The sequence below is a fragment of the Poromitra crassiceps genome (assembly GCF_964638095.1).
Source record: "Poromitra crassiceps genome assembly, chromosome: 12".
Classification (NCBI taxonomy): domain Eukaryota; kingdom Metazoa; phylum Chordata; class Actinopteri; order Beryciformes; family Melamphaidae; genus Poromitra; species Poromitra crassiceps.
Genome location: NC_139632.1, coordinates 48379730 through 48402291, shown reverse-complemented (window position 1 = coordinate 48402291; position 22562 = coordinate 48379730). Strand labels below are relative to the sequence as shown.

At 44.3% G+C, this 22562-nt stretch overlaps 1 protein-coding gene across 1 annotated transcript; it reads left to right on the top strand.

Annotated features, from left to right (window-relative positions):
• Positions 1-1014: 1014 nt before the first annotated feature.
• gipc3 (GIPC PDZ domain containing family, member 3) lies at positions 1015-21271 on the top strand (the record flags this gene model as incomplete). Its single annotated transcript, XM_083648194.1, has 6 exons — positions 1015-1308; positions 9257-9442; positions 10220-10400; positions 16289-16398; positions 18227-18308; positions 21120-21271. 6 exons carry the CDS (start codon positions 1015-1017, stop codon positions 21269-21271), a joined length of 1005 nt encoding a protein of 334 aa, XP_083504320.1.
• Positions 21272-22562: the final 1291 nt, after the last annotated feature.

The window sequence follows — 22562 nt, the reverse complement described above, 5'->3', positions numbered from 1 at the left end:
TTGATGTGAAAAAGTTTGAGAACCACTGCCCTAGACGAATAATGTCAAATTAACATGATGATCATAATAGATGTGATAAACACATTTGAAGTGCGCCGTAACATTTTGAAGATACTGAATGTTGAACTAATGATTTCTTTTCCAGAAATGGATAGAAAGCAGACATACAGTTTATAGAATTCTTTATTTCTAGAGTTTTATTCATGAGATACCTTGTGTTTATGAGCTCTATGTCATTTCTGATCTAGTTCCTTCCAGTCAATTCTGCACAAATTGTATCGCAGCAATAGTGGGAAAGTAGTAAACTGATATGCCCAAGACCCTGCCAGTATGAGAAGTACCAACTTACCACCGTGAATTAAACATCTGTTTATCAGACTAAACTGCCATCTTGTGTATCCGTGGGCTGTCTGTGAGGTTAAGGAGGTCAATGCATCACCAGGGATCCACCACAGCAACTGCCTATTTCATTCAATGAGGTCGGAGGAGGGAGGGGGGACTCCACTGCCTACACAAGGGTATCATCTTACCTCCAACACTGGGACATTGTTTGGGGCCATCTCCAGCTGGCCCACTTTGGAAGTCATTTTGCAGATATGTTGGCGTTTTCACACTCCAGAGGGATGTTCACACATTCAGTATCATGTGTGGAGCATGTCTCACAGTCACAGCCAGACTGATATGGTCGGATTATAGTCTAAGCCGTGTGGTGTTTATGAAGAAGCCTTTACCTGCTGTGTTTTGTTTGAGCTCCGTGCATGAGCTGCCTGATGCTCGGGTGTCACACATACAACCCTGAGCTCACAGGGCCGGTGTCGGGTTTCCACCAGGCCCGGCTGCCGTTACCTGGCTACTCTCATCACTAATTCATCTAATTCATCTGCAGCCTGGGTCCCAAAGCTCAGGCCGGCTGGTTGTGCGGGCGAGGGGAAGGACAGTAGTGTGTCTCTGCGCCCAGGCCAGAGCAGCACACCAGCAGGGCTCCAGGAGGAGGACCGCACAGAGCCGGGGCCGATGCAGAACGGGGAGGCGATGAGCCCGCAGGACTCCAAGGCACCGGGGGCCGGGGCCCCAGAGGAGCACAAGGCCCCGAGCCAGAGCCAGACTCAGGGGGGTGCGGAGCCCTCGGCACCACCGCTGCCCCCTTCGTCACCACCTCCACCTGGGCCGCCGGAGTACGCGAGGCCCAGGCTCATCTTCCACACCCAGCTGGCCCACGGCAGCCCCACAGGCCGCATTCATGGATTCACCAACGTCAAGGAGCTGTACGCCAAGATCGCCGAAGTCTTCAACATCTCCTCCTCAGAGGTAGGGAATCCCGGCTGTCCCTGGTTGAGAGATCCGATTGTGGCATTTCCACTTTATGTTGCAAATATCCAAAAGAAAAAAATAGGCCAGTTTGGTTTTATTTCCTCCTTGTATTTCTGCTCTGAGAGGCTAAGTGGAAATAGGTGTTAGGTTTCCATTAAGTCTGGTTTCCATGATGCACTACTGAAGATCGTTTGGCCTTGTCTGCCAGACTTTGTATAGGTCTGATCCTTGATCAGGATCAATAAGGGAAAACAAATAACCAGATAATGATTTAGCACCACACAGATATCAATGAATCATGCTGGCCTGCTGGAAGTGACCTTACAGCAATCCAAACCACGTGACAGGAGAATTGGCATATTTCACTCACGTGGAAGTACTGCTACTGCTACTATATTAGCCCCGCCCCCCCGCACTTCAACAAATTCAACAGATAACCACTTTTGCTTGCTCCTTGGAAATCATTTGCAAGGTGATTATCAGCACAAGGTTAGTCAGTCAGTTAGTCAGTCAGTTAGCTTATAAAAGGTTGGGCCAAGAATGATTCCCTCATTGTATCCACTACTCTTTTGTGTAGAAAGAAAATAAAATTGAAAACCACTCATTTTGTTTTTATCCAGCCAAATAAAGACAAAATAGGCTATGGAACCTTTTCTTTTTAGGATAGTGAAGTCCTTGATTGACCAAATGAAAACACCTTAACAGACGAAATCCTCAGTTTTCTGACATATTAAAGAATAAATGTCAGTTATTTATTTATTTTCCTGAATGTAGCGTTGTGGAGTGAAACCTTTCATCTATTGCACCTGGGATGATCCAGAGTGTGCTGCTGCAGTCGGGTTACAGCAGGCAGCTGGCAGGCAGGGCCAGAGTCCTTGAGAGGAAATCTACTGACTAAACCTTTAGTAGATCAGAGCCAACCAAACCACTGATGCTGCCTGCGCTCAATGCCAAACACAGGCCACAGGCTGTCTGAGGTGAAGGCTGTGCACAGGCCACATGCTGTCTGAGGTGAAGGCTGTGCACAGGACACAGGCTGTCTGAGGTGAAGGCTGTGCACAGGCCACCTGCTGTCTGAGGTGAAGGCTGTCCACAGGACACAGGCTGTCTGAGGTGAAGGCTGTCCACAGGACACGGGCTGTCTGAGGTGAAGGCTGTCCACAGGACACAGGCTGTCTGAGGTGAAGGCTGTCCACAGGCCACAGGCTGTCTGAGGTGAAGGCTGTCCACAGGACACAGGCTGTCTGAGGTGAAGGCTGTCCACAGGACACAGGCTGTCTGAGGTGAAGGCTGTGCACAGGACACAGGCTGTCTGAGGTGAAGGCTGTCCACAGGACACAGGCTGTCTGAGGTGAAGGCTGTGCACAGGCCACCTGCTGTCTGAGGTGAAGGCTGTGCACAGGCCACATGCTGTCTGAGGTGAAGGCTGTGCACAGGACACAGGCTGTCTGAGGTGAAGGCTGTCCACAGGCTGTCTGAGGTGAAGGCTGTCCACAGGCTGTCTGAGGTGAAGGCTGTGCACAGGCCACAGGCTGTCTGAGGTGAAGGCTGTCCACAGGCCACCTGCTGTCTGAGGTGAAGGCTGTGCACAGGACACAGGCTGTCTGAGGTGAAGGCTGTCCACAGGCCACCTGCTGTCTGAGGTGAAGGCTGTGCACAGGACACAGGCTGTCTGAGGTGAAGGCTGTGCACAGGCCACAGGCTGTCTGAGGTGAAGGCTGTCCACAGGCCACCTGCTGTCTGAGGTGAAGGCTGTGCACAGGACACAGGCTGTCTGAGGTGAAGGCTGTCCACAGGCTGTCTGAGGTGAAGGCTGTCCACAGGCTGTCTGAGGTGAAGGCTGTGCACAGGCCACAGGCTGTCTGAGGTGAAGGCTGTCCACAGGCCACCTGCTGTCTGAGGTGAAGGCTGTGCACAGGCCACATGCTGTCTGAGGTGAAGGCTGTGCACAGGACACAGGCTGTCTGAGGTGAAGGCTGTCCACAGGACACAGGCTGTTTGAGGTGAAGGCTGTCCACAGGACACAGGCTGTTTGAGGTGAAGGCTGTCCACAGGACACAGGCTGTCTGAGGTGAAGGCTGTCCACAGGACACAGACTGTCTGAGGTGAAGGCTGTGCACAGGCTGTCTGAGGTGAAGGCTGTCCACAGGCTGTCTGAGGTGAAGGCTGTCCACAGGACACAGGCTGTCTGAGGTGAAGGCTGTGCACAGGACACAGGCTGTCTGAGGTGAAGGCTGTGCACAGGCCACATGCTGTTTGAGGTGAAGGCTGTCCACAGGACACAGGCTGTCTGAGGTGAAGGCTGTCCACAGGACACAGGCTGTCTGAGGTGAAGGCTGTCCACAGGACACAGGCTGTCTGAGGTGAAGGCTGTGCACAGGCCACATGCTGTTTGAGGTGAAGGCTGTGCACAGGCCACAGGCTGTCTGAGGTGAAGGCTGTCCACAGCCCACAGGCTGTCTGAGGTGAAGGCTGTCCACAGCCCACAGGCTGAGGTGAAGGCTGTCCACCACAGGTTGTCTGAGGTGAAGGCTGTCCACAGCCCACAGGCTGAGGTGAAGGCTGTCCACCACAGGTTGTCTGAGGTGAAGGCTGTCCACCACAGGTTGTCTGAGGTGAAGGCTGTCCACAGCCCACAGGTTGTCTGAGGTGAAGGCTGTCCACCACAGGTTGTCTGAGGTGAAGGCTGTCCACCACAGGTTGTCTGAGGTGAAGGCTGTCCACCACAGGTGGTCTGAGGTGAACGCTGTCCACAGGCCACAGGCTGTCTGAGGTGAAGGCTGCCATGGGGAGATCATGGAGCTACAGTACCTTTGTGACTAACTAAGTTGTGACTAGCACTATAGTTCAACAGAACAATAAGCCTGAATTCCTTGAGCCTACAGCATAATCATGTAGTCAAGGTATAAGGAAATAAGAACCAAGGAGACAATGAAGGAACGAAGGAAGGACGGACGGAAGGAAAGGAAAGGAAAGGAAAAAAATGTGTGTGTAGAGTAGGTACCACATTTTCTTTCTTTTTTTATAATAATAATTGTTTGGATTTATATAGCACTTTTCAAGGCACCCAAAGTGTTTTCAATGGTTCTCAACTGGTGGGTCACGACCCAAAATTGGGTCGCGGGCCCTTTTGTGTGGGTCGCAGATGTGTGGATGAAAAAAAAAAGTTCTACTCCATGAGCAAGCCCGCAGTTGATATCACTGTCTTTCAGAGGCTGTAGCGTGCTCAATGTTAAAGGAAAGTTTTGAAACTAGAAGACCTAAGGCACCCATTGGTACCAATCTTCTCATGCTAGCTTGTCGGGAAGGGGGCTAAAAATTTGGGCGAGGGAAAAATCTGTTTGGGTCGCGAATTAATTAAGTGTTTGCTTCTGCCCCTAACCTTTGGTTGTGACCTAAGTGTATATGCTTGGTGGTGGTGACCAATACATTTTTTTCATTCATTTATTCATTCAATTAATTAACTAATTAACTATGGAAACAGTGTTGGTTGTGAGGCGAGATCAGTTGAGAACCACTGTTTTACGTGTGTGTGTGTGTGTGTGTGTGTGTGTGTGTGTGTGTGTGTGTGTGTGTGTGTGTGTGTGTGTGTGTGTGTGTGTGTGTGTGCACGTGATACACGGCAGACAGTTTGTGCCAGATTGCGATTGAAGGGCGGCCTGTGTGGGACTTTAGCCAGGGCACCAGGGCTACACCCCATCTCTTTAGCCAGGGCACCAGGGCTCCACCCCATCTCTTTAGCCAGGGCACCAGGGCTACACCCCATCTCTTTAGCCAGGGCACCAGGGCTACACCCCATCTCTTGCGAAGAGTGCTGATGGGATCTTTAATGACCACAGAGAGTCAGGACCTCCGTTTAACGTCTCATCCAAAAGACGGTGCTCACTCACAGGACAGAGTCCCTGGTGTCTCTGCCCTAGGGCATTGGGGAGATTATTCATGATACCAGAGGGAAGAGCACCTCCTACTGGTCCTCAAACCTCACTTCCAACACCATGCTCTCCCATCCAACCACAGTCAGCCCTGCTTCCAGTAGCTTCCCCAGCAAGCCAGCGATGTAATGCAGGATCCTGTTTAGTTTAGTTGATGTTTTTATGGCTGCCCTGAAATTGCACTGAAGAAAGTTACTGAGCTAAACTGTACTGAATTGACTTGAATTAAAAGAAAGTGAAAGAGCATCACTATCCTGCAATTCATGTTATTTCATAGTTAAAATGTTGTTGTACAGTATGTGTACTACAATATCTAATCTTTCATGCTTATGAAAAAAGGCGAGACACGCACAATCCAAAACCTGTATAGGGCAGGTGCAGAGCTCGAGGCAAGAGTAATACAGAAAATAAATACAGCTCGCACACTGCAAAGGGTGTTTTTATTTGACACCGGTGGTTACGTTTCGGGCAGCATGCCCTTCCTCAGACAAAGTGACATAGGAAGACGCCATCTTAAATACATGCATGGAACAGTCACATGACGCAGTCAAGTGGGTCAACTCGGTCATGTGACAGGAAAAGCTTGGATGAAGAAAGTTACATACAAATATAATTATACATTGTGATCAAAAGTGAAATTAGCACAGTTGTGTTATATTGGCTATACTCCAGACTTTTATGTGGACAGAACCAAAGTCTGACCACAAAGAAAAGCAAACACATCTCCCACAAAAATGGGCCTGCATCCACTAGAGGTGCCCAGGATGACAGTGTACAAAAAAAGAACAATACAGATGTCACATATATTATAATATAGATGACAGATAAAGCAAGACAACTCACATATGCATTGTACATTGTAATCTTTCATGCTACCATCATAAAAAAGATACGCTATATGTTAACCTTTCTTATCTAAGGATGCATGCACAGACGTTTCCTGCACCACCCTGCTCAGTACAAACATTTCCCTGGCCTTGATGGTAGCGCAGTATGTTATGCTATATTCTCAGAAGGCATCATAATCAACTGACATTGCTCTTATCTAAAGCTTATCGTGTCATGTGCTCTGGAGGCCATCATGAAGGAATGTCCTATCTATCTGTGGAGATGAATTTGATGGTTTTAAGAAATAGCTAACTGATGTTTAACAAACAGAGATTATTAGTACATACACTCAGAACCTTAACTTTAGTAATAAACACATTAAAAAAAAAAACAAAAAAAATAGTACATAAAAAAAGAGCAGTGCTCACATTCACATATGGAAGCTGACCAGTACAACCACAGTTTGATCTGCTGGCCACTGAGTGGTTGGGGTTAAGGGCCTTGCTCAAGGGTACCTCAGTGGTGGTAATGAGGAAGGGGCAAGCGCTGCTCCCCCCCCCCCCCCCCCCCCCCCCCCAGACTGTTCATACTGTCAAGAGAAAAAATTATACAGAGAATTTTTGGGATGAAACCTTGTAGCAACAAAAACCTTGAACTACAGTCAGACAGGACTTTTATACACTTAGTTGGTGATAGTGAAGTGCAACAGTCTCCTTGACCTTGTTTGGATTGGGAGGCGATATACCGCAGCAGTGGCATAAAGTTAAAATTACAGTATGGCTGACTGCCAGAAAAGAGCTTGGACAGCAGTCAGACAGGAAAACCCGCCAGAAGAATCAGTATGAATGATATGTAGGAACAATTAATGTGTCATTAACAGCTGACTCAGGGAATCTAGGTTTCAATTTAAGACTTTTGGCACTGCTACTTTTAGTGCTACCCGAATGCTTTGAACGCAACCTGAGCTTACATTTAAGACCAATTCATCGTCAAAAAGCTGACATAACAGAGTATTTCTTGAACATATTGTGAAAGTTCTCTAACTATGCAGTAGAAAAAAAGGTAATGCTTAAAGACATGAGAACCAGAAATAAATAAATAAAAATATAGACTGAAAATAAAGTTTGTTTGGCATATTGCTGAGGTCTACGTAACAAAGTCTATTTACTCAAGTACTCTAGTTAGGTACAATCTTGAGGTACTTGCAATTATATTTCCATCTTGTGAGGCGTTCTACTTTTCCTCCCCTATACACCTTATACTTCACAGAATAAGGTTTTAGGTTTTACACTCAAAACATATATTATCATCATCATCATCATCATCATCATCACCACCATCAATAATAATAATAATAATAATAATAATAATAATAATAGTAATAAATAAAATTAATTTTGCACTGGCTATACATTAATCTAAGATGTATGTGGGTCAAGGGTAACGTGACAAACAAGAAAACAAGAAAATACATCAGACTGCTGGGGTCGTTGACATCTTTTGGTGAAACTACGCAATTAATTAATTTGCCTCACTTTCTTCACTTTCCAACTCTTTAACATAAAATGATTCTATTTTAGTCATTCAAGGTCTTGAATACCCCACACAACCCTTTAAAAATGACCATGATTTAACTTGAGCTCCTCCTAATGTCTGAACAAACATATTATTTATAGTGAACTAATTTGTGTATTGTGGTTTATGTCTTTAACTATACAAAAAAATACATTTAACTGATCAATCTTATGAAAGGAATGATGCCATACTGATCATATGACAAAATGGCCACAGTAGCAAACACGAATCCCTTTGGGAAAACTGCCCTCTGCTGTGGAACCTGTACAGCACAGTTAAAGAAAACCTGATGTGCTTAATTTGCCTCTGAAATAAAGCAAAACAGGAGGCCATACAAACTATCATCTATTTCTATTTTCTCATATGTATAATATAAGATGTAGGAGTATGCAATATATCAACAGGGGCATGTGTGTCTTTTTCAAAAGCTGTATGTGTATATATATTGTTTGGCCTTCAAACTAAAATAACTAGTTCACTCTCTGTGCAAATGTCCTCTATTGGATCATCAGCTAGCACTTGAGACACTGGAATTTTGTCTTATAAGTTCCATCTGTCTTCAGGAAGTCCTTAGTTAATCTTTCTATGCTTTTGCACACAAACCTAAAATGTGAATGCAAAATGTTGAGGGAAACATCAATCAAGACAATGAAAAATGCAATGATTGATAGGAAAGAATGAACAAATTATGTAAGTGATATTTTTTGTTAAAATAAGCGTTAAATTGCTCGATATTCTGAAAGCAATCACTGATGTGTTTGGTCAGTAACATGGGTCCCCCACTTGCTTGGCTTTGGTGTGTAGACAGAAGAGAAACTTTTCTGGTATCAATCTCACTTTATCCAATCAGGAGAGAGAACTCCACCAGGAGAGGATTGAGTCAACATGGTTCTCATTCCCAAGTAGTCAAATACTGATGCTTTAAGGCCTAAACATGGTCGTCCGTCCGCCTCGAATTGGAGCCGTCTCGCCGTCTGGCGGCGCCAGCGAGCCCTACATGCTCCGACGCCACTATGCCCTCCCTCCTCCCACCCTCCCTCCTCCTGTGGAAGGTGCCGGGCAGTCTGAATGAAATTGAATGTAACGTTCCCAATTCTATGTATTAAATTCTAAAAAACGACCCTCAACATTTGGGAAGGCTAAGCCACACAACTAGTTTGTTATAATCTAACGTCATGCTTTGAAAGGCGACTTTATGACGATGAGCCAAGGCAACGGCCAGTCACAACTCTCGTGCAGCTGACGTCACGCACGTATCGTTGGCGCTGAGTCACATTTTCGAGCAGCCCCCGTCAGCCGACGGCGCCCCCTCCCTGTAGGATGGCGCTCCACCCGCCGTCATACGGGGAGGGCGGGGCGAGGCTCTGACGGACGACCATGTTTAGGCCTTTAGGTTGGTGTTCTGGACCGGACCATGAGAACCGTGTTGACTCAATCCTTCCCCCAGAATCGCTTACAGCACCTTTAATTAATTTAATCTAGAGATACTGGAAAATAAAGTGAATATTTTCCCAAACTAGACATATATAGTTTTGGAAGGAAAGTAATGCTGATCACTCTGCCAGACCCTCCTGTGCTTTCACAATGACCTTGTCTGTCCTGTGCTTCAGATCCTGTTCTGCACCCTGAACTCGCACAAGGTGGACATGCAGAAGCTGCTGGGGGGGCAGATCGGCCTGGAGGACTTCATCTTCGCCCACGTCAGGGGGGAGACCAAGGAGGTGGAGGTCACCAAAACAGAGGACGCCCTGGGCCTCACCATCACAGACAATGGAGCTGGATACGCTTTTATCAAGGTGAAAACAGACTAGCTCACATCTTTTTATATCTCTATAAACATATATATATATATATATATATATATATATATATATATATATATATATATATACGGTATATATATATATATCTATATATATATAGATATAGATATATATCCTTATTATAATAGGGAGCAAGTGGGCAGTGTCTGTCTGTTTAAATTGTTGTGCCGCCACAGCTATGCCGTTTTACGTGCGATCAGGCTGAAACTTTCAGGGGGTGTAAAGAGCACACCTGGGTGTGACCTGATGAGCCGGATTTTTTAATTAGGTGATTGCCCTAATTACCTAATGATGTGATGTCATCAGTGATGTCATCAGTGATGATGTCATCAGTGATGTCATCCTTCCTGGCTGAGGCTATACAAGTTCAGTGATGATGTCATCAGTGATGTCATAGAGCACGCGAGGCCGTGTAGCAGCCGGTCGCGTGGTTGTCGCGTGGAGGCAGCGATGTAATGGTAAGGAAGCCGGTAGTCGCTCTGTGTAAACTGCACATAAAATGTGACTGTATTAAATGCATGTATTTTGAAAGTGTAAAACCGTGGTATTTTTATGCAATGCTCATTTATTTTATTTATTATTTTTATTTTACCTTTATTTTACCAGGTAGTCACTTGAGATCGAAGATCTCTTTTACGAGCAAGACCTGGCCAACATTTACATCAAGGAAACCCCCTGGAGAGTCCCCAGTCCACCAATCTGAGAACCACTGGGCATTTACACCCATGTCACCGTATCTGTTTCTTCCAGAGGATTAAGGAAGGCAGCACCATAGACCGGCTGAAGTCGGTATGCGTTGGCGACCACATCGAGGCCATCAATGACCAGAGCATCGTAGGCTGCCGGCACTATGAGGTGGCCAAGATGCTGAAAGAGCAGCCGAGAGGCATTCCCTTCACGCTCCGACTGGTGGGGCCCAAGAAGGCTTTTGGTGAGTGGAAAATGCATGTTTTTGATCAGATTTTTCTAGTATTTTATCCCCAATTGTACTTCACCAATTCCCCCTGATGTCCCGATCGTTGCTCACCCCCCTCTGCCGATCTGGGGAGAGTTGTAGACTAGCACATACTTCCTTTGATACAGTCACCAGCCACTTCTTCTCACCTCACCTTCTCTCCTGTGAGGAGTTTCACCGGCAGGATGTAGCACTTGGGACGATCACACTATTCCCCCCAGTTCCCCTCCCACCGGGTGCTGATAACCAGGATTCAGTGGTAGAGAAAGTACAAGTACCTTTACAAGTAGCAATACCATAATGGAAAAATACTTGAAATTCAGAAGTTTATTTAAGTATAGAGGTATTAGCAGTTAAATGCTGTTATAAGTATCACAAGTAAAAGTAGCACAGTAGGTCTAATTGCTCCATAGTGTGTGTGTGTGTGTGTGTGTGTGTGTGTGTGTGTGTGTGTGTGTGTGTGTGTGTGTGTGTGTGTGTGTGTGTGTGTGTGTGTGTGTGTGTGTGTGTGTGTGTGTGTGTGTGTGTGTGTGTGTATATACTACTTTTGCTGGGCTCTACAAAAACAACATTTTTATTGAATTATAGGCTACAATGTAACAATGAAAACAATTGGGCTATCCTAACCTGAACATTACTGAATTTAGTTCATTGATACAAAAATTTCAAACCAACTCACTAAGTTAGAAGAAAGCAAAATGTGTGACTGTTTCTCTCTTGACATAGCCTACAGTAACAGGATGTTTTATTTTATTATTCTCATTAATTCCTGCCCATGCAGCTATTCCACTCTAACAATGCAACATATTTTGTATGTTTTGTATGTAAAACCTTATTTACCGGTAGTCACTTTCCACCACTGGAATTAGGAAGGGGACATTTCTGTTTCTATGCTTCCCTCTTCTGGCAGGCAGATGAATTACAATCCAGTAGGTTGAGTCAAAACAAGCACACAGTTCCATGGATGGGTTAGTGAGAACAACCAGGGGCAAATTCCATTGGGACAGCAGGGGAGACAAAAGATGCCTGGAAGAGCCGTTAAACTTTGCAGCCGCAGACAAAATGTACAACTATCTGTCTGATCTCAGGCTGTGGGAGCTTGTGTGATGGTAGATACACAAAGATGGATCTGCGGGGTGAAGCAGGGGTCAACTAAGTTCCACTTCAAACACAATCATCAAATACCAAAATAAGATGTTTGCCATTTAAAGAGGACACGAACATATGACTCTAGTTCATTTGCATTTCACCTTAGACAAGACACGACACTGCGTTCAAGTGTAAAATTTTACCTAGATTTGCAAGAAAGATGAACAGCCCACTGTACAGTCAACCTAGTGACATCAGCAAGCTGGGGAAAAGCTGAAATGTTCATATTTCAAGTATACTGTAGTAGCAAGATGATTCAGCAAAAAGCTAGGTGTGTTTTTCGGATTTCTCGTAATCTGATAACAGCCTTTATACGATAAAGCATATCGGACTATGCTGTTTACATGACCACTTGAATAATCTGGTAACTCCATAAATCAGATAATGACCGGTGTATTAGTGTGCATGTAAACACACTCATTGGACACACTTTTATCTGACCTTTCTATTACAGCCTCTCTAACACGAAGCCGCCCTTTCCTTTCCTTTTGGGGAAGTGTAATAGTGGTCTACAGGCCTCTAATGACAGCTTTATCTACTGCATCTGGTTCAGTCTCATGGGAAGGGAAGACCATGATGGAAACAACCTCTTCTGACTCAATAAGGAAAGGTGGCTGCAACTTACGATCAATCGTCCACACCCTGGCTTATCAGACAGGAAACTAGACCACGGGCTTCCTGTTGATCTGTATTTCTGAGTATATTTTGTCCAGAGTTCCTGGCCTTTGTCATATTCCTGTGGGGAAAAAAATACATCATGGATGAGTGGAGCTGCCCTTCAGCTACACATGTGTGAAACAAAAGGAATCTAGACTGTTCACACTGCAAATAGCACATATACCATTTGGTGGATGTCTTTATCCAAAGGACCTTTTACAAAGAGTGAGTACACATTAACCTCCATTTTCAGGCAGTGCAGTGTAAATGGGGCCTAACCAATACTACATTAACATTATAATAACATATTCACATAAGATCTTACTAACAAAACAAAAAAAACTAAATTTTTGTGATGTCAAAGTGGGGTCACAAGCCAAAAAAGCTTGTGGACTCCTATGGTATTATTAGATACCTATACCTACCGATATATTAGATATCCTATGGTAGATTAGAGATTCCTGGGTAATGCTGAGAGAGGGAAGGTTCACAGCCACAATTACAAAGTCATACATGTATATACATCTCTGCTACTGTAATCGCAAAACATCTTTCAATTGATGCATTTTTAATCACTGATTATTTGACCAGGCTAGACTGAGTGACATGGATCCTGGTGACAGTTGTGGGAAGGAGGAGGAAACAGACACACAGACACCTGGGAGCAGAGGCGCAGCTTGTGAACAGGCAATGCAGGCAATTGCTTGGGGCCCCAGGCCATTAGGGGGCCCCCGATGGCTGAGGAACTTTACTCCACTCCACAGCGACCGCAACTCCCTCCCCATAAACAACCAATGGACAATTTGCAATGACATTGAAATAGGCCCCATGTCATTGCCGTCATACTCGTATGATTCATGTACAGTACATTCTCTTGAATTGAAAGTGAAACATACATTCAAGAGAATGTATATGTGAATCATGCACGTTTGAATAATTCACAGTCATTCACTTTCACTTTCAATTCAAGAGAACATATGTGAATCATTCCTGTCAAACTTGCATGATTCATGTACTTTCTCTTGAAGTGAAAGTGAAAGAACGCTGGTTGGAAGGGGCCCCTTGGGATTTCTGCCTAGGGCCCCAACAGACTGTAGAATGACCACTGGCTGGGAGACCCCTGGTACATCTACTGTCTTGTATGACTGTATTTCTCTCTGGCCAACAAGCGAGCAATGCCCTTATAAAAAAGTTGCTTGTGAAAACCCACATGTAAATGTCAAAGCTTTTGGGACACAACTGTTCTCATTTTGTATTCTGACATCACATATGACAGTTTTTACTTCAGTACAAATCAGAGATTAATAGTCCCCGCCCCCCCCCCCCCCACACACACCAACTTATTTCACCTGCCATGACATATGACTATATTCCACATGCAAAGAGACAATTCACAGGTAAAAAGGTAATTGGGAAATTTCCAAGCGGAAACCACCGGGGCTGAAAAATGCAGCTAACGTGGAAGTGCCAAAAACTGCAGTTCCTCGAATGGCCACTTGAGGCTGAGTCCAAAAGCAAGTCAATCCCCATAGAGCCTCATGTTAAAATGCCCAACTTTACAGCAGAAATAAACATGTTTACAGCCTTGTAAATAAAAAAAGGAAAAAGAAAAAAGTTCTCATAACTAATAATTTCCCCATTCATGACAACTGTACGGGGGCGGGGGGATTTTTTTAATAAGTCACCTGTTAACATTTGATTGAGGCTTAAAGTTATGCATAATTAAGGGCATGTCCGCCAAGGGTGGCTAGCCAATGGCTCTGGCCGCTATAGCTGTCTGCTAGTAGCCTGGGTACACCCAGCCTCCACGTGACCTCTATGTACTATCAGTCACAAAGAAACTTACGCTACAGGCATAGTTTGTGACGTTACGTTGAAGGCTGGGTTTACCCAGGCTAGTCTGTTAGGCATCAAGCTCCTCCCCAGCTCCACACTCTCATCCAAATATGGTCACTTCTGGCTCCAACAAAACAAGATGGCGATGGTCAAATTGCCAAACACCAATCAGTTTCTTTAAACCTTTATTTATCCAATCAAGGCACAACATGTTGTATTACTTTTCAAACCAGTAGGCTACATATGTGTTGTGAAATGTTTTATTTATCCAATCAAGGCACAACATGTTGTATTACTTTTCAAACCAGTACACATCTGTTGTGAAATGTTTCTGTGGCTCAAGCAGCACAGTCCGGCCTATAGCCCTTGCAAACCTTACGCTCACCCCCGAACCCCCCCCCCCCCCCTTTTTTCCTCAAACAACCTTCCCCTTGGAGCTGCTAATGTCAGCATAATCCTAGCGCGTGCGTAGGTGATGAGCTGCTCACTCCCCTACCCCCTGCAACACCCCCCCCCCCGCAATCCCCCTCCTCCCCCCCCCTTTGTTTTCTATGTCTATAAAATTCCTTACACAGAACAACAAATGTTCATGTACTGTATAATATCCAAGTGTGCCTCTATTACTCTTCAAAATTGTAATAGTGATATAATCCTTAATTTGAGTATTAATGGTGATATCCATATGTTCCATGTCTGTACCCTTTATGTTCATGAGGACCGCAATGGAAATAAGCCTGAGGCTTTATTGTGTTTTTATCCTCGGTGACTGTCTGTCCTTGTATCTGTTCCCTGTGTATGTTGACATTCACCAAATAAAATCAATCAATCAATCAATCAATCCAGGAAGAAGAGTATTCGGGTTCAATCCTTGGAAGTGTCCTTGAGCAAGCCACTGAATCCCCATCTAAAAGAATGTCAAGGATGACACAGTTTTATTCACTGACCCTGACCTCCCTGTAGAGGGGAGCATGAGAAAAGTGGACACCAGTTAAAAATAAAAAATAAAAAATGCGGGTGTGCTGAAAATTACTTTTTTTAATCAGTGCTGGAATGGTTGAAAAATAAAAAAAACTTCCAGAGAAGAAGTTGGACACCCGCCACGCCAATAACAGTATATTCAGTGAGAAGCCATCCTTATTATGTTTCCATAGAAGCGGTCTTTATTGTCACACAAACATAGACATTGGGCTTACCAGCAAAATGGTCAAAGGATACAGAGGAAATCTCTGAGTCACATTCAGCCATTCAGGAACATCCCCTCATTCTCATGGACTTCTCTGGAACATTGAAACATTATTTATTATTTATACACATTCATGAGCCTGCCTCTCAGCGCTTCAGCCAGTAAATACACTAACGAAGATGAAGGCTAACACAGGCTAACGTTAGGTTGGCTAGCTAATGCAGTCAATGAACGTCAGCAAACAACCAACAACACAGAGTCCAGTAAAAAGACCACACAGAAAAAGAAAAAAGATTGATCGAAGCCCGCCTGCCCAAACAGCAGCAATGTGACCGACGTTGGGGGGAAACAGAGTCGGGCCTGTGTTTTCGGTTCATGGAGGGACCTTAGATAACGATAGCTTGCTTGCTAATGCGGCTAATATAGATAATCGATTTACCACCGAGAAGCCACTAATAACGTTACCGTCTTGTGTGGATAATGTAACAGTCGTAAATATGCCTAATGTTACTACCGTTCCTACTATATGGGAAGCAGGCAGTTATCTCCTGGCTCATGCTAACGTTAGTATCCACTTCCAACCAGCCAAACGCAAGCCAAAACACGACCAAACATGCCACACAATAACATCCGCTAATTCGTCCAGAATCCTTCCCGGCCATCTCGAGGATGATCTTGCCGATAAATTGTCCAGGTTGCCGTTTTCAAATGACTTTTATCAGCTAACGATACAAAGCAAACATGCAGCACCACCTCTGCTGTCATTGTTTTAGACAGGCAGCTGCTGGGCACGTGCGAGTACGGTGCATGCAGGTCAGCTCGAGCACATGCTGCCTGCAGTTACTCGAACGGCCACCGGTGTCAGTAAGAATCAGAAGTTACGGAATGGGCCATTAAAAAAGAATCGGACAGATTAGCACTTTAATGTGATCAATGTTCTCTGTGTGTGTGTGTGTGTGTGTGTGTGTGTGTGTGTGTGTGTGTGTGTGTGTGTGTGTGTGTGTGTGTGTGTGTGTGTGTGTGCGTGTGTGGTCGTCAGACATGATCGGGATGAGGACCAGGGCGCCAAAGTCCAGTGAGGGCAAGATGGTGAACGGCAGGGAGACTCTGCGTCTGCGCTCCAAGGGTGCTGCCACAGTCCAGGAAGTGGTGCGTTTCACACACACACACACACACACACACACACACACACACACACACACACACCATCCGTTGATTCCATGGATGTTTAACAACAAGCAGTAGTCTTTTATTATTTAGTCTTAAAATTTTTATTTTGTTAACATCAGTGGGGCGGGGGAATCTGCCAATAGGAGGTAATTTTACTTATTTCCAATGCAAATCAATTTATTTCCAGAATTGAGTAGAATCAAGTGACATTATCTTGATAGTAGTGCAGTAATCTTCCTTAGTCTAACTTCTTTCCAGATGGTGACACTATTTTCTCAATTTAAACAAGTTCTCAATTTAACACGTTCACTGCCAATGACGAGTTGAGTCGTCAAAAAAAATCCAACGGTTGACTGCCAATGACGAGTTGAGTCGTCAAAAAAAAAAAAAAAAAAAAAATTGATGGTGGGACGTGGATCAACGCCCCCCACGTCTCCTATAAAAATATTGGAGCCACCGAACGTGTACAACCCATTCCACCGACCCACTAAGTGGCGACAGTGCTCTCCAGACTAGAAAAAGCCGAGCCAAAACTGCAGGGGAACGCGCAGGAAACCATTCTCATACTGTAAAATGGATTGGCGAAAACGCTTTCGCTTTCGCGCATTATCGCGCTGGGAGCTGGCGGTGGGGGATTGCAAATTTGCATAATAGATTATGCGTGCAACACACTTTGAAACACCGGGCAGAAAGCCCACAATCGCACGCAGCTTCATTGCAGCTGAGCTCACAACCGAAACGACTCATGCAGACTCGCCCAAAGAGCAGCCGCCAGCAGCCAGGCAGCACAGACAGGCAGAGCCTCGCTTGTGACAAACGCTGCAAAGCCACCAGAGACACACCCACGAAGGGAGGAGTTTGAAGGAGAGGGGGGTTTCCTGCTGCTATGGAGGAAATTACTGTTCAAAACTATTGTTTAGATGTCTGACGTCTTACGCCAAAAATAAATGGTTAAAGTGACTGTTCTATCGAATTTCACAAAAAGCCATTTATCTCAGAATACATTTTCAGACGCTGAAACCATGCTGTATTCTACTGCTAATGCCTACATAACTACTAACTCTACAAACTAACTCTTTTAGACAGAGAAAGCACACATTCTATTAGTTCTTTTGAGATCATTTGTGTTCACAAAATCTTAGCAGAAAAGAATCCTCGGCTCTTGAAAGATGAGCCAGAATCCTCAAAAAAAAAACTTGGCAGAACCTACCTACAGTATTGAAAAAACGGCTGGCAGTGAATGTGTTAAACAATGATAGTTATCTCAGAAAATCTAATTAGAAGGCTTAATATGAGAGACTCATTAAGATGTTTTTTCCCCCCAACATCCATTAGCTATTATATCCTCCATCGAACAGTGTTTCCCAACCTTGTCGACTGTGACCTGTAAAAACAAGTGACTCTGACTTGCTACTCCTTAAGTGACAACAAGCAATAGTTCTTATTTCCCAATTTGAGGCTATTTCACTTGAGGTTAAAGGTTCACAAGAAGAAAGCTACAAGTAGAGACAAGTTGAGAACTACTTGATTTAGAATATGTCACAAGCAAACCATTCATAGAAGACAGTTAACACCTACTGGCAATAACAGTTTAGGGATCATTGAGTTATTTGTCATCTATCTATTTTTGTATATCTATGTATAGGGAGGTGATAATATACAATAGCCCAAGACGTCCTTGGCTGTTATGCAAGTTGGCATGAGAGGGTATATATGTATGTATATATGTATAGATACATCAACATTTAGACTGTGTGCTCAATGAGTTTCCAATGTCCATAATGGATTTTACTGCCTTCTCTGCCAGCCGAATGAGTTCGAGGAGCGGGCCACCAAGAAAGTGGACGACCTGCTAGAGAGCTACATGGGCATCAGAGACCTGGAGCTGGGTAAGACCACACACACACACACACACACACACACACACACACACACACACACACACACACACACACACACACACACACACAATCGTACTTGAGCTATTCCCCCTGCCAAGCTCGGTCATTGCTCCACCACCTCGGCCGTTCCGGGGACAGTTGTAGAGACTATAGCGCATGCTTCCTCCAATACATGTGCAGTCAGCAGCTGCTTCTTTTCACCTGACAGCGAGGTGTTTCACCGGTAGGATGTAGCACGTGGTAGGATCACGCTATTCCCCCCAGTTCCCCTCCTCCCGAAAAGACCGACCAGAAGAGGCACTAGTGCAGCGACCAGCACACATACCCTTAATCCGGCTTCCCTCCAGCAGACATGGCCAATTGTGCCTGTATGGACCTGTCATGACCTGTCATGACCTGTCATGACCTGTCATGACCTGTCAACCTGTCTTGTGGCTGCATTGCATTCTGGTCTATTGAGGCTACTGCCAGTGGAGAAATTGGCCTCTCTCCTCTTCTATGATGGATTTCTTCCTGTATACCTTTTGTATGTTGGTGCAAAATGGCGGACTGACACCAAAACCTGACGTTTACCGCTGATGTTTTAGCTTCTGCAATCAAACTCCATTATAGCTGCTATCTATGTTTTGCCTGTTTTGGGAATAAGAAAATGACATTAGTCTGCATAGTGTGTCAGTCCTGTCGTCTTTCACATTGGCTATTTGTCTGTCCATGCTGATTTTTTTTATCGTGTTTTTTCGGATTCAAATTTTTGTGCGTCGCAAGAAGTCAACAAGGACTTTTTCCTCCATGTGTGTTATGTCATCTCTGCTGAATGTCACAGCAAGCTCACATGGTGCAGAATGAACAATCCCATCCCAGGGTCCAGTTTTATTAGGGCCTCAAGGTCCATGGTGAAGTCATGTGAGTTTGCATGCCAACCATATGAGTTTGCCCTTTCCCATGGCTTTTAAGACCAATGACCTACGTACCAAACAGGGACTTAACATGAAAACCAAAAGACATCTATAAAACAGATACAATGTCTATAAAACAGATACAATGGGCTCTATTCTCCCACAGGCCATCGGCGCTATTACGGGCCTTAACCGCAAAAAAACGTGCCTTGCGCCTGTTTCGGCAAGATAGCAATAGGCTTTAGGCTGCCAAATGCGCTTTAGGCCGAATGGGCGTGGCGCAGTCCCAAAGTGGGCGTGTCGGCGCTAAATACCAGCCTAGTCATATCTTGGGAGCTGGCCTACATTTAGGCTTTGCGCTTTTCAAAAGCAGGCCTATTCTTTGCCTTCACTGCTTCTTCTCTGTCACCCTTCTCTCTCTCTCTCTCTGAGTTCCCAGCATGCATTGTGTTTCTTCATTTCGCTACTAAATAGCCACCAAATGAGCCAAAATAGATATAAAAGGTAGTTCTAAATTAATGTGTAATGGTAACACAGCCTGCCATTGTCAACATTTCAATATTGGACCAAATAAAACCTCGAAATGAAAACACCACCCTATGTGAAACATATATGTCCTCCTGGGCATATATATACCCCTTGTCGAGTTAACGTGATTTAGAGAAGTAACAGCGGAACGCGCTTCGGAACGCGCTTCTAATGGCATCTGCTATACTGTGATGTCCGTCCAATAACTTGGCCCTATTTCACATTTAGTTTTACAATAAAAACACATTTATGCAATGACTTGACATAATGTAGGGTATATTTATGTGCATCATCCTTCCTGCAGCAGGCGAGAGAAAATGATATCTTTCTGGACAAACTTTCACCAATCTAATAGGCTATATTTTTCTAGCTGATGCATAGAACATTATTTTCACTTTGATCTTGCTATAGTGTAGCGTATTTACATGCTTGCAGTATTGAAACTGCAGTTAGATTGGTTTGAGAAGCATAATAATATGGAATAATAGCCTATAATGCAGACAGACAGGCTGGATGAAGGGAGGGGGGGGGGGGGGGCAGAGCGTTTGGCTTTCGTCTGGTTTTGCGGGATCACTGGAATTGGAGCTAAAAAGGCAAGCGTGCGATTCGTTTATTGCACTTATCCAATGAGCATGACAGTGCATAATTTTACGCCTAAAAGGCGTGGTTGTAATGCTTTGGGCTGCATCTAGCGCCAGCACGACGATATCAAGTGCGCCTTTCCACGCCCACTGCTTTGATCTGCGCCTGCCGCTCGGCCTAGAAACTGCGCCGATGCAACGATAGGGGCCAATGTGTATAAAACATATACAATGTCTATAAAACAGATACAATGTAACAAACTGAAGCTTCAGTCGTCGATGCGGACCGCAGCCATCTTTGCTTTGGTCTGAAGCCAGAGGGAAGGGCAAACTCTAACGTGGCAGCCTCTATAAGGACTCCAGCGTCACGACAATAGACCTAAGCTTCGCCCACTTTTGATTGATGATGATCAATTCAATCTTATTTGTCAAAATTGTCTTTTCTCATGTTTGGTCCCATTAGTTTGATTGGAATTAAATGTTTCGCATTCAGTGTTTTGTTCTCTGGTGAAAGGTCTACCCTATAATATTTGGATTATGAATTAAGCCTAAAAAAGATTCTGCAGCTAAACCAGGACAGGAAACTTTTGTTGTTCTTTTATTTCAATCCTCGTGGCTGGTAAATCACAAAATTCATTGGCCACTTTTATTAATTCATCATCTACTTTTATCATCAGAATAGAATATAAATGATTTGTAGGTACCTGTTGGTATTTGGCTGGTAGGGTAGAAAAGCTTGTTAGCCCCTGATTGGGTCACATCATGAACACTGCGGTTTCCCTTCTTCCCTGCAGCGACCACCATAGTGGAAGCAGGCAAAGACAAGAAGAACCCCGATGACTTTGCAGAGGCCTTGGACTCAGTTCTGGGAGATTTTGCTTTCCCTGATGTGTTTTTGTTCGATGTGTGGGGGGCCATCGGTGACGTCAAGAACGGACGAATTTAGACATGTATTAATAAGCCTTGAATGTTGCTTTCTTCTATTTTAATTCACTTCCAGAAAACATGACAGGGACTGCAATTCCAACTAATTTCTGGCACTAAACTGAGTAAACTGGCACGTCACCATTATTCATGTTCATTTTGATAAATCTCCATATTCCTATGGTAAACAGGAAGCCGTTTAATTTACTATTTAGGCATGCTCTTACTCAGAATGAAATACAATGGATACAATAGTAAAATACGGTGGTAAAATTTGCTTGTTCACCAAATTACAACCAGTTGTAAGGAAAGAGTGATGGGATCACAGCCACAGCACCCTGAAAATATGCAACAAATAATAAATTATCCATGTGTGGCATGATCATGATAGCTGTAGTTTTATTGATGTTTGTGAAATCCTGGAGGCCTGGCTTGCTTCCCATGCAAACAGAGCCATCTGTAATGATGTGTTCAGAACATGTGAGGAAAGTTGAATATGTTGGAGGAACATTAGAGAATCAGCCAGCCATCTAGAAAACCAGGAAGTTAGATACGGCACAATAATGATTTGCCCTCAGATGTAAAGCCACTGGGGAAATGAGAAGGCATTACAGTATTTGGATCACACTGCTGAAATGTCGACTTCTCCACTACCAATTTCTGGATTCCTGTACATGTTATCCACGTGCATGGTTTGAGAATTATTTAGGGGGGGGGGGATACAATATTTTCAAACAGGCTGTACAGTATTGAAATAGGACTGATTGATGGATTAATGGAATTGTTTTCCCCATTTAAATAAACCAGACTGGAGGAAGCAAACTGGCCCCAAAGCAATTGGAATGTCAACGCAATTGTGATTATCTTGCACATAATAAACTATTGCAACTAATAATTATCTCAGCGAGTGATTGACCTATAACGCAAAACCAACTTTGCATACAAAAAATAAATAACACATTTTATTTGAAAATCTAATTTTCTTCACACAGAGTATTCTTGCAGATGGACATTGTTTTGCACTGAATATCGTAAAATAACCAATTAATTAGATCCTTGTGGGAGAGAACCTCAAGGGATGAACTCCAGCCAGATGGTGAGTGTAGAAATAGCATCTATAGGCTAATCCCTGCATGGCAGTATCTTCTCGTCATCTTTGTCGTACAGGAAGACAGCCCCTAGAGTGAATTCCAGTAGGCCTTAGCATCATCATTGTGATACATACGGGAAGACAGACCCACCATTTCCCACAGTTTAAAAAGTACTAATGACAAACACAGGCATCTCTCAGTCAGGAATGTATAGTCCACTGA